Consider the following 13594-nt stretch of genomic DNA (forward strand, 5'->3'; position numbering starts at 1 on the left):
TAGTGCTGCTTCCACCTTTCGATCACTTCGCGTCCGTCCGTTAGGATGCTCCCATCCTCATCCCGGCATATTTCAGCTCGCGGCCGAAGCCTTTGCGAGATGTATTGATCTTCTGATAGAACTTCCGCATTTCATGAGAACGATACAGCAACTCCATGCCTTGACATTCCTTCTCTTGCAGGCAGCGCTTTTTGTCCCGGAATAGGCGGGTTTGCTATTTCCGCCTCGTTCCACGTTTTACCGCGAACACATGCTGCAGCATTGCAGCCCTCGCTGCATTCTTTTCCTCCAAAATCTCCTGGCACTCCTCGTCGAACCAATCGTTTCTTGATCTCCGTTCCACATATCCGGCAATGCTTTCGGCAGCGTCGTTAATGGCTGCTTTGACTGTCCTCTATCGAGCTTGCCTTCATTCGATATGATGAGACAAGATTATTACCTTTTTTTATTTTTATTGATATAGTACCTAAAAGTGTGATCTAAAAGAGATCCGCATGAGAATTTGTTACAGAAACTAATATCAAATATTCCGTTATGTCACAACCATAATGTAATTCAAATGATGATAACAATTCTGCAACACACTTCCAAAAGCTTGGAGGAAGCATACCATGAAATCAACCACGTTGTTTGGGACTAATGGTTTCGAATTTGAGAGCGAGTCTTAAACTGTATTTCTTCAACATGGTGCAATCCAAAATCAATTACATATATGCTAATTTACTGCTAAGCACGCCTCAACATAAACAGTTTATAAATTATAACCAAAATAGTGAAAAAAAATCCTTTTTTCTACGTTTTTTTTACTAAATCACTACAAAAAATAACGACAAGGCGTGTCCACAAAAGTTGTGCTTTTTCATGTGAAGAACATTTCGTTCGGAGATTGTGTTTGAAAATGTTGAGATATAGCCGAACTAAGGGAAAAATCCAGGTGAAAAATTGAAAATAGCCCAGCTCCAAACCCAGACGTAATCCAAATATGGTATTTTGTTTACATTCTAAAACTTTGAAAAGCTTGTACTCTGTAATGTTACCACGATTACAATTATAGTTGGCTCACATATCACGAACTGCCGATACTGAAAGAGGAAAATTGTAAAAATAAAACTGACTACAATAATAAAAAAAAAGAGAAGAGCATCTCCAGGAAAAAATCTTTGATAACTTCTTGGGCGAATCTCCGATGGATTCCATAGTAGAGTTCTAGGGCGAAGTCCTATTTGTGCTGATTGATGTATAATTTGGAAAATTCCAGCAGATAAAACTAAGAACGCTGTCATTTTGTTCTATTAGAATTCGATCTTGCCATTTCGTGATATACAAACACCATTCCATTTTTATTTATATAGAAGATATGATATAAAATACATTTAAGATTAGAAGTAGAATTTAACCCTAAAAAATCTCATTGTTCGTTTTTTTTTAGTTTTGTGGTGAAGTACGCGAGTAGCAACTAAATCAGTGTTTGTTTGTGTTTGAAATTTCGTTGAATTTTGTGTATAACACAATATACGAATGAAAAGGGGCAAAGTTATACAATAATGTTGTAGAAGTACTCTTACAACACGAAGCACTGAGCATGAGGAACCACTGCAGTGCTCCATGTCGATGTCATTAGCAGCAACTGAATTCATACGAAGGAAAACGTGCTGCGCAGGGAATTTTTTGATGGAATTATAATGCCCAACTGGAAACGAAAGGTGCGGTAAGTTTGTCGTTTGGACTTTTGTTTGCACCATTGCCGGTCATCGCGAATATTTTTTTTATGAATTTCATGACGAACCACTAACAGAAGTGTCAAGTTCAAAAACAAACAAACCCGAGTGCGGATTGTGACGATGATGTGCTCGAAAAAGTAGCATCGTTTGGCGCTCTGGTGGTAATCCAGTACAACAGTATCTGGGGGCAGCCAAGCTGACGACGGGGTGAGCGGAGATTACCTCCTCCAGATGATGGAGTACTATAAAATCCGGGGACAGGATAAGCAAAAAAGCGCGGGAAATCCGATGAATGCCTTTCTGAGCCAAACCAAACCATGTGGGTTACCTGAGATAGAGAGAGCGAGAGCTTGCCGGTGTATCTTTTGACGGCCGGATTGTTATATTTACCGAATACACAGTTATACTGCAGAACAGCGTGCAACCGGAGACGGGGAGATACCATCGACGCACCGAGAACTGCCATTTGCCAAGGCTCGGAGACCGGTACAGGCGAAAGAAAACAACAAAGTGGAACCGAAGATAAATACCTTGAAATTTTCAAAACAATTTAATCGCATGCATGCACGACGATACAACGATACGACATGACCCAGCAGAACAGACCTGGACGGATTCGGAATGAGCGGCGGTAGATATGGAGGTAGGTGGTATAATGTGGTTTTTGTCGTTGTCGTTCTTGATTGCCGGTCGGTACACAAAAAGCATAACACACATTTGGAACTAAATAGGCAGGAAGGCTTTAGGAGGCCGTTTCCCTGATGGGACAGGTTGCAGCACCCTAAAAATGAGAACGCCCATGCACACAGTATAATTGGCATTAGATGGGACCGGTACGGAAGGGTAGAGCAAAGCAGTTCACAGAGTTCTGGAGTTTTCGCATTTTTCGATTGGGATCAGATTACGTAATCGAGTAAAGAGATAAATAACAATCCCAACAAGCAACAGCCAATAATAGATTGCATCACCTTGATTTTTACGCTGAAGTGGGGTGGTCTTTTTTATTAGAAATCCGTAAATAGGGTCACAACAGTGGCTCTGGAAGAAAACATTAGAATAAAAGCCGCAAATATGATATGACATTTTATGGGAATCTTTCGACGGAAACTCCTCCACAAATAGGTTGGTTTAACGGCCAAAAGAAGCTGGTAAACAACTTCCGAGAAAGCCAATCCAATTCATTCGTTGATCTTAGTTCGAGAAACACCACGGGTGCTCATAGTTTTATGGTTAGCATGATAACTTACTCACTTGATACTTGATGGGTCAATCCTGAAGATGTTGAAATCGTCCGTATTAAACAGAAAGTTAGAAAGAGCCAATGTGATGTAATACAGGTGAGGAGATGATTCTGTATAATATACAACTGTTTGTATGTATTAGTGCACCGTTTGTGTTTTCACACAGCAACCCATTGCATTATAACTATATGTGACGTCATACAGTTTGTTATCGAAAGTATCTGCGGCTGCGTTGCTAGTCACCGCAGTGGAAAAAAATGGGCAGAAAGTATTTCAATCGACAAATTTATTGCCAACAAACATTTTTCCTGGAATCTACTTGTACGACTTTTGCGTCTAGTTATTAGTTGTAGGTGTTTTTTGGTTTAATCTTAGCTTGTTCCACGATATGGAACGTTTCGTACCCACTCTTAGCATTCCATTGAAACCGTATGACGTCACCCATCTTCCCCTCCATGTTTGTTTTGATTTTACACAGCACTAATACAATCACACACCGACTTTCTCCTCACCTCTTATATATCACATTGAGAAAGAGCGTCCCCCTGCTTCAATCCAAATAAGGTTACAAATGATGACGAAATCTCGTCCCCCACGCGTACACATGAGACTTCGATGATTCAAACTTTGCACGAATCAGTCTAATCGACTTCGTCGGAAAACCATGTTTATACATAATTTGACAAACCTCGTTTCTATTCACTGAATCGTACGCTGCTTTGAAATCTACTAACAAATGATGAGTCTGCAGGATGAACTCCTGGTATTTATCTAGAAGGGTAACCATTTGATCCGTCGTACTCTGGAATACCAGTAGTACTCTGGAATAGCGGTCTCAATCTGTTTATCAGAAATTCAGAAATGTAACAAAGGGCAAACAAGTCTATCCAACCAACTAGTAGAAGACCCATCTTCCTCCCATTTTTTTTCGAAATAATACGGCAGCTGCATGCTCACTTGTGAAATATATGTTAGAGTGGAAATCATCCATGTCAACGAAACGAATTTCCTTTACGAAAAGATTCTGGACCGACCGGGAATCGAACCCAGACACCTTCAGCATGGCTTTGCTTTGTAGCCGCGGACTCTAACCACTCGGCTAAAGAAGGCCCCAAAGTTCGCAATATCGTAACTACTGAATCACACTCACTAGCGTGATATTACTGTAAAGTTTATCCCGAAAGGAGGACGTGTGTCGTATAAAGAAGCGAAAAGTTTGTGACCAATCAGTCTGACCTCTTTTCTTCTGAAATGTCTGGAACGCATTATTGATCATCACATCCGTGATGTTTATTTGGCAAGCAACATGCTTACCAATCTGGAAAGTCCACAGTGACACTTTTACACAAAAGTTGTATACGCTTTAACACAAAAGTTGTAAACGATATTTCTTGCTCAGAAGCAATCCTGCTTGGGTGTTTTCTTGGATATTGAGGGTGCCTTTGATAACGTGTCTTTCGATGCCATATCGGAAGCTGCACGAAACCATGGGCCACACTTACCAATTACCAATTGTATTTACAAAACGCTCAAAAACCGACATCTCTTCTCAACATTGCATCAAGCTGCGATTCGGAAATCGAGTGTTTGCGGATGCCCCCAAGGGGGAGTCTTATCATCACTTTTGTGGAACCTAATAGCAGATACGCTATTGAGGCAACTCAATAATTGCGGTTTTCCAACCTATGAATTTGCCGACGACTATCTAGCCCTGTTCAACCTGATGCAAAGTGCTCTTCAGGTAGTCGAGAGTTGGTGTCGTCAATTGCCTTTAGTTTAACCCGAATAAAACAACTATTGTTTTTTTTTACGGAAAGACGGAACCGCGGTGAAATTGGACCTTTACGTCTTGTAGCACTGATATTAGTGTGACTGATTATGTGAAGTATTTCGGAGTAGTTCTAGATTTCAAACTTTCCTGAAAACCTCACATTGATTTCAGCGTCATAAAAGCTTGCATGACCTTGAGGCCCGAAGGCCCAAGTATATCAAATGAATTTACGAGTTTCCCCCTTAAACAGTAAAAAGCACTTTCCTGCTTTTACCGTTGATTGGTACTGGTATCTACAGGAGGAAAATCCAGTGAAACGTAGATCTACACACACTTCGTTGTTTCCAATTTTGGTGAATTTGGACAAAACTGTCCTTGCTCCAAGTGATCTCACAATTGCTTGTCACTTTCTTTACAGGACATTTGCCGCACACGGGAAGAGTGGACGTCTGGCTGTTTAGAACGGAGTATATCAAACAATACAGTATGTTACACTGCTGACTCTCTTCTTGAAGGTGGTGCTGGTGCTGGTGTATACTCTCGTGAGCTAAGGCTTAATTAAAACTGATTCAGCCTGAGCGCACTTGGAGGACACTGCACCGTTTTTCAGGCGGACATATTTGCTCTGATGTCATATAATTCATATAATTCTGTATACCTTGTATGGGTACCTGGCCATTCTTCCATCGCCGGAAATTAATTGGCTGATGAGCTAGCTCACAATGGAGCATAGCATGACTTCATTGGTACTGAGCCAGCTATTCCGATTTCGAGCTTCAGACAAGTTCTTGGGCAGCAACTCAGCACAAACACTATTGGAATAGTTTGGAATCGTGCCGTCAAACAAAATTGTACATTACTGAGCCATCTCCAAACTGCAATTCTGATTACTTGGTAAACATTTATTAAATGAAACTGATTTCAGAAGCCTGAATCTTCATGACATTCTGTTATTCTTAACCCGTTGTGGTAATGAGCTAAAAGCTCTCTTTACGGTTATCCGTTTTACAGTGCCCTTTAAGGGGATGTTTGAACCCATTGTGCTATGAAGCTACATATTCTCATTTTGCTTATGCACTTATCCAATGAGTGGTGTCCTCTATTTCCTCTCGTCTTTCGCTTGCCTTTACTTTCCCATCGGGTAGATCATGAAATTGGCTCAAATATGGCGATGGCACAAATATCCAAATTGGTGCGAAACGTGCATCTTGAGCCGGCCTTCTGATACCTGATAATGTACAAGAAATCTACGATGGTTATTGACAGACATCAATAAACGATATCTTCAAGAATTTGACTAGAAATCTGTCAAAGGATCTCTGAAGAAATCCTTTGAATATTCTGTCTTAGATCTATCAAGTATTCAAAAAGAAATTCACTAACAAATTGCCAGAAAATCTCAGTGATTTGTATTAAAAATCGTGAATAAAATATATGTAATTATGACACAATATGAAATGCGCTCTCAAATACATTTAAATCCCTATGTGGGAGAAAAATGAACCACTCTGAGTTGATAATTTTTGCCATCAAACATATGACAATAAAGTTTGCATAAGGGTCAATAATACTTATTGCACAGCGAAAGCTTTCCAACAAACCAAGTGAAGCAAACAAAATCCCCTCCAAAGCCCATTCACCCAACTATACCCGGAATCAGAAACTCTCAACCCCACAGTGGAAGACAATTTTCTTACCTTGCTGTTGCTTTTCCTGCCACCGCTGCTATTATTGTTCTTGCTAGCATCATACTCAGTTCGCTTTTTCCCTGCCATTTTCTTGCGGGGGAAGTTTTCCTCGGTGTCGTTTCCCGCTTTTCTCGATTCTAACCAGCGGCCCGAGAATTCACTTTATACATAATACAACAAAAACATCATTTATACCCTCTCCTCACCACGTGCCCCATGCTCGCGATTTCCGTCGCGTTGTTTTTCTGAGATATTCGTCGACGTCGACTACGGTGTCCTTCCCCCTTCGTCTACTTCTTTATTCTAGGCATGCAATGCCGGTGTAGATCTTCGTGCTTCTGCTTCTGGAATGGTGTGGGATGATGCTCCCTAGAGGTGGGGTGCCGTCCGGTGCTACATCATACAGCCAAGGTAAGATTGGAAAAGAGACCCGGCATTCGTTGTTCACTCACTAATTCCGAATTGCTAGCCCCTCGACGATCCCCGCCCCGCACCGGTGCGAAGTTACGAAAAACTTTCAGAAGTATCCAGGCCCAGAAGCAGAAGGAGGTGCCGCATACACAAGGGACACACGCAGAACCGGGAAGAATCAACGTATGACGTATGAGTGAAGACCCTTGCCAAGCTCGATGTTAGGACCAAGCTATCTGCCAGTCGGAAAACAGAGCGCGCCCGCCCGAAGTGCTGGAAAACTCGAAGAAAATGTGTTCCCAAACTGACGTTGAACAGTATCTACACACTACCCAGAGTGGCACTGCTCGTTCTCGGTACTCTGTAGGTAGGCAAGATAGGTTAGCTAGCCCTGCCTTGCCGCCTGGTGATGATGATGATGACGACGACGACGACGACGAATCACATTACCGGAGTCCAACAACAACGACAACGACAACGCCGGGCTATGAGAGATAGATGAAGCGGAGGTCGAAGCCAACAACGTCGAACCATCGCCCGTGTGCTGCGTTTGCTACTCGCATTGGGGAAATGGACAAAAAATAGCGGCGATACGGTATAAAGTGCTTCGGATAGTGGGATTTTTGCGGCGATTAGGCGGACAAAATTGATGTTTTTTTTCTGAACCAGGGTGACTTTCTGAATCAGATTGAATAGATACACAGCCAGTTGATTGTACGACAAGTAGCGTATCCACGTACTCCAAAAAATAAGGTACAATCAGGGATGCCAAGTCATTTTTTCAAAAATCTGGAGGATTTTGAAATTTTGTCTGGAAAAGTCTGGATCTTTTATGTCGTATATGGAGAACCTTACAAATTATTTACAAAAACAAATTATAAATTTTATCTGGATCTTCAAAGATTTATGTACAATGGGACCTTAAAAATCTGGAATATTCCAGACAAATCTGGAAGGTTGGCCTGAGTTTAACACAAAGATTGTATCAAATTGTTGTAAGTTGTTAGAAAATGCATTTCGCCGAAATTGTATTTTCATCGTAATCCATGCAAGATACCCTACTTCGGAGGTAGGTATCATTAGAGCACATCTAGATGCGAATTGAATGCACCATTTCCGAAGTTAGATATCTCGATATCTGAGAAAAAAATCAACTTCAACGAGGAACCATTTATAACTTTTTACCGCGCCGACAATACATCACGAAAAAAAGAAAGGCTGTAGAAAACGATCTAGTTGACGATCCTTTTCAAGCTTCCAAACAATAAAATATCACCCATTAGTTACGTATTTATTTCGTGCAACTTCACAACCATAATCAATCGCTCGCAACTTACGCATAATGTACAACATCTGGGTTCAGTTCTTCTATACGGAAACCCAACATTTCTTCAAGTTTTCCTCATATTTGACCTTGGGATGCTTTCGAAGTGTCTGCTTCATAATAGCCCAGTATTTTTCGATCAGTATCTGGGCGTACATTTACCTGGCTACTACTGCTTCTACGTCTACCCAATTTTTCAAGAGAAAATACCGTATTAGTAGTTTTCTACGAATGTACCCCGTTTGGCATAAGGTAATTTGGAATAAAGTTCGTAATACTTTAGATGTTCAAAAGTTAGTTTTTGATGGTTCAGAAAAGTATATAGAAAATATAAGAAAAACGAAGCATTTTGTATGGAGACTACTAACATGTTGAAAAAATCGATTTAAACTTAATTTGAGCATGAAATTTCAACCAAATTATATCTGAAATGAAAGTTAAATTCCTATTTTCCTATAATGCACCAATTATATGACCAATCATGTTTAATTTTTTTTATGTAAACATCAATAAAAACAGTATTTTATACAATGTATGATCTGTAGCTAAAAATTTTGACGTGCTGGAACATGTCTGAGAACGGCATCAGATTCAGCAATTCCTAATCTACTAGAGACACATAATTTGATTCTTGAGACACGCAAAAATGTAATTTTTGTTACGCTGTGAAATCAGCGATTTCTTCTGCATCTTCAATCATTGGCAAAATGACAATTTTTTCTTGAATTTCGACATTTTTCGAAGCTTTTTACCGAGATTGGCTCCATTTAGCAAACATTTTTTACTAGCCCTAGCGTGATATACGTTCAAAGCAAAAAAAAAAACAGTGACTACAAGTACCGAACGCAATTTAAATTGTGTGTACATTGTTATGTTTAACCTAACCAAACTGAAAAAAAGTTCAGTAAAATTAATTTAAAAAAATGCATTTTTATCAATAAAGGTTTTCAAGACTATTAGACTTGAAACTTGAAAAAGCCATGACTTGATAAAAGTACATAACACAAACTTGACTTGATAAAAGTACATTATCAAACAAAATTAGTAAAATAAAGGAAAACTTGTATTAAAAATAATTAAAGCTTTGATTTGATTATGCTAATTATTGAAGGCTTTGATATAATAATAGGACATAATTACTGCAGCATTATTCAAAAATAGTTTTCATATGAAAGCAGATTTTGTTTTGTTTAAATGATTTAAAGCTTTAATATAAAAAAAAAATACACACACTTGAACAAACAAAACATTTTTGAAAAACACAATATTATTCATAATTTAGGAAGTGTGAATCAAAAGAACCGCCTATATTTGACAGAAGTGTTCAAAAATAATAATGATTGTTGAAATATCAGCATGATTCCAAGCAATGATTATTGAAAGAATTCTTCAAACAACAAAATATAAAAATGTATTGAATTAAGCGTTACAAAATATTTTCTTATAACTATATACCTCTAAAGAACAGTCTATGGCAAGGTAAAATTTATTGATAACGCAATAGAAGGTTGGACGTCAGAAACAATTGCAGCATAAAAAATAGTAAAAATTGCGCTTAGTATCATCGGAGTAACTGTAGCAATCGATAACTATTTTTTAGGTACTATAATAGTTATCAATGGGAAAATGGTGAATTAGGAAGAACGATAAGCAATCAAAAGAAGGAGGTATTAGGTCATTCTCGACTATACACATGTTGCCAAAAATGCTGAGGACGTTAAAACTAGTAAGAACCGCCAATCAAATAAAGAAGTGTTCATATCAGATGACCAGTACGTTGACTACCCTGAAATGTTATGACAAATATGAGTCCCAAAAACTTTTCGGGGAAGTGGTCTATTCGGGGAACGGGGTATTCGGGGAACTGGCATTCGGGAAACTGGCGTTCGGGGAAAAGTAGCACAATCACGTAACCAATATTTGAAGAAGGTTATATATGTGATAGCGTTCCGATAATGTAACTCGTGTAAAATTACTAATATTTGAAAGAAAGGCAATCTCTGGGTAAATTGTAATATACTATTTGCAATATTTTCTCCACTGCCAGTATTCAATGAGTCGTTTTTTGTTTTATTGAATAAAGTGTCATTTTGTTACGTACCAATTAATATCAAAATAAGCCAGATGTCGCCAGTGGGATTCAAAAATATGTAATAACGAATTTCACATTTAGAAATCCTTGGTTTCAGACTCGTTATGTCAAACAACCGTTATGCCACACGACTTTATGCCAAATGACCTTTATGCCAATCAACTTAATGCCAAATGGCAGGGCTGGTAGCAGTCAGAGAGCAAAATAATAGTCACTTTAGTGACTAAAATGATCAAAATAGTGATCTACAAGTGACTTTAAAACTACAAATATTGGTCATAAAATGGCTAGAAATGAAAATACGTTCTATGTGTATATAAACCAATCTACATATTGATTAAATTTAGAATGTAGAGAACAACAGTAATTTCAAATCTCTAACAAATATCTGTCTGGGATGAGACAAAAAGATGGCGCATAAGTGATTTCACTCATCATTTTTTACGAAACGCATTAGCTTGATATAGGTTACTATTCTAAATTTACTATTTTTTTTACTATTTACTAGCTCGTGATAGAATTATTAGCAAAACTGCTTTTCATGAGGACCTTACTGGCAAAACTTTATTGAAGATTTTGCAGTAGAGATGCGAAACGAATTATTTGAAGCGTTTCTTATCAAATCTGTGAAATATTTCGAGAGAAAGTTTTCAGTAGTAGACAAAATTGTGGCGAAAACCGTTAATGAATTTAAGAACATTCTGAAAACAAATCCTGGCAGAATTCGAAGATCAAAAACAAATGAAAAATAGAAACTCAAGCTCAATTTGTGGCAGAATTTCTGTAAAATGAAACCATTCCTTCCAAATAAACGACAATAACTCCAGAACATATCTGATTATTGACGAATTCGATTTAAACCGATTAGATGAATGGCGTGCATAAACAATTAGAAAATGACCCATGAAATGTCTAGTTTTGCATACTTAGATTATAAAGCAAACAGTAAACGATAGAAACCGCATATTTGTTGCTACATGAACAGGTGGATTTGATGCTACGGAATAGCCGTGATATCAGTGGCTATTATTATTGTGATTAATTATTATTGTCCAACAAAGTTCAAGCATCATTAGAGAAACAAGTTTTTGTATAGATATAGATGACCAAAGTCGTATCAAAACCAGTGTCAAGAGTTAATCAATAAAATTATTAGTTTATTTGTTGGCATTTCTAATGTAATTTCTGAAATGATTTATAGCAAAGTTAGTACTCCCTTTTTAAATCCAGGATGAATTTCTGACAAACTCTTTGAATTTTTGGTCCTTATTTCTAACCGTGTCTGGTTTATTCTCCGGAGAAGTTTTGATGATATTTTTTCAGAAGGCAGGTTTTGGGATTCCTTCTATAACCGTAGATTAGCAAGTCTGTCAGATATTGGCCCTGGAATTTGTCAGAATTTATCGAAATATCTCGGATAAAATGTTTATACCAAAGTCGTTTTCTAAGTTTTGCCGGAATCTTGCCCCAGAAAATTCTACGGAATATTCATCTGAATTCTTCCAGAAAGTTAACCGGGAGTCTCTGTTGTCAAGAATCTTGACACGTGAAAATCCGGAGGAAGTTCTGGACATTTCCGGTGAAAATCCGGAGGAAGTTCCTAGGAATTTCTGGTTGAAATCCAGAGGAGTTGCCTGAGGGAACCCGGAAGAATTTCTGGAAGGACCTTGAAAAATCCTGGAGAAACTCCGGAAGAATTTCACGAGTAACTCTGGAGGAATTCCCGAAAGAAGTCTAGAGGAATTCCAGGAGAAACTTTTGAGACCATTCCTGAAGAACTCTGGAGAAATTCTCGGAGGGAATGTAGGGAATTCTTCGAAGTAGTTTCAGAAGAATTCCTAGTAGAATTATTTGGAGAATTCCTGTAGAAATTCCGAAAAAAAACAGGAGGAGCTATGGAGGAAATGCGAAGGAATTCCAAAAGAATTTCTGAAAGAATTCTTGGAAAAAAGGAGGAATTTTTCCGGAGGCATTTCTGGAGGAAATTCTTGAAGGAAGTCCTCGACCCCAGAGGAAATCCTTGTGCTAACCATATGAGAAGGTTTTGGAAGAAATCCCCAGATTAATTCGTGGAGAAAATTCCCGGTGGAATTTCTAGAGAAAACTTCCATATCAATTCCAGGGGGAAATCTCCGGATGAGTTGCTGGAGCAAATCTCCGGAGCAATTCCTGGAGGGACTCCCGGAGGAATTTCTGTAAGAATTCCCCGCAGAAATGTATGGGCAAAATCCCCGGAAGAAATTCTCGGATTAATTCGTGGAGGAAATTCTCTGAGCAGTACTTGGAGGAAATCCGCGGAGGAATTACTGGAGGAAATCCCCGGAGAAATTCCTGGTTCAAATTCTCAAAAATTTCCCTGAGGAAATCTCCGGAAAAAATTTCTGAAAAAATCCCCGATAAAATTTATGAAGAAAACCTCCGGAGGAATTCTTGTAAAAAAAATTTCCGAACGAATTTCTGAAGGAAAACTCTGGAGCAATTTCTGTAGGAATTCCTGGAAGCAATTCCAGGAGAATTTTCGGGAGTAAATCCCCGAAGGTGCTACTTGAGGAAATCCCCGGAAGAAATTCTGGACGAAATTCCCAGAGGAACTGCTATTGCTGGAACAAATGGCCGGAGTGCTTCCTGGAGAAATTCCCCGGAAGAGTTCTTAGGGAATACCCGGAGGAATTCCTGGAGCAAATCGCCAGAGGAGTTTCTGGAGGAATTCCTGGAGGAAATTCTCCGAAGAATTTCTGGACGAAATCCCCGGAAAAATTGCTATTAAAAATCCCGTGGGGAATTTCAGGAGAAAAACTCCGGAGGAAATCCATGGAGGAGCTTTTGGAAAAAATCTCCGGAGGAATTCCTGAACGAAACCCCCGAAGGAATTTCTGAACTAAATCCCCCAGAAGAATGCCTGGAGCAAATCGTTGGAGTTTCTGAAGGAAATCCCCGGATGAATTCCTGGAGTAAATCTCCGTAAGAATTTCGGGAGGAAATCTCCAGAGCAATTTTTTGGGAGAATTCCTGAAGAAAATCCCCAGAGGAGTTCTTGAGCGATATCGTCGGAAGAATCCCCAGTGGAATTCCTGGAGAAATTCTCAAAAATCCCCAAAAAAATTTCTTGAGTAAATCCTCTGTGGAATTCCTAATTAATTTCTGATCGAAATCCCAAGAAGAAATCCCCGTGGGAAGTGCTATTGGAAATTCCCTGAGGAATTCATGGAGAAAATAACCGGAGGCATTTTTGATGGAATTCCCCGGAGGAATTCTTGGAAAAATCTCTGGTGCAAATCCCCAGCGAAATTCCTGGATGTGAACATATTTCTTGAATTTTGAAGTATAAACACGTCAAAAAGTAAAA

At 38.9% G+C, this 13594-nt stretch overlaps 1 protein-coding gene across 9 annotated transcripts in view; it reads right to left on the reverse strand.

The window, feature by feature from the left end:
- Positions 1–13594, reverse strand: part of LOC23687700 (trithorax group protein osa) — a 566458-nt gene that overhangs the window by 264533 nt on the left and 288331 nt on the right. The window contains exon 1 of one of the 9 annotated variants that reach the window (XM_021852031.1): positions 6431–7242. The exons of the other annotated variants lie outside the window; for them this stretch is intronic. Coding sequence (XP_021707723.1) covers positions 6431–6508 — 78 coding nt within the window. The 5' untranslated portion in view covers positions 6509–7242. Of the gene's footprint in view, positions 1–6430; positions 7243–13594 lie in introns of those variants that run through there. 9 annotated transcript variants of the gene reach the window in all.

Source organism: Aedes aegypti, chromosome 3 (genome assembly GCF_002204515.2).
Source record: "Aedes aegypti strain LVP_AGWG chromosome 3, AaegL5.0 Primary Assembly, whole genome shotgun sequence".
Taxonomy (NCBI): Eukaryota; Metazoa; Arthropoda; class Insecta; order Diptera; family Culicidae; genus Aedes; species Aedes aegypti.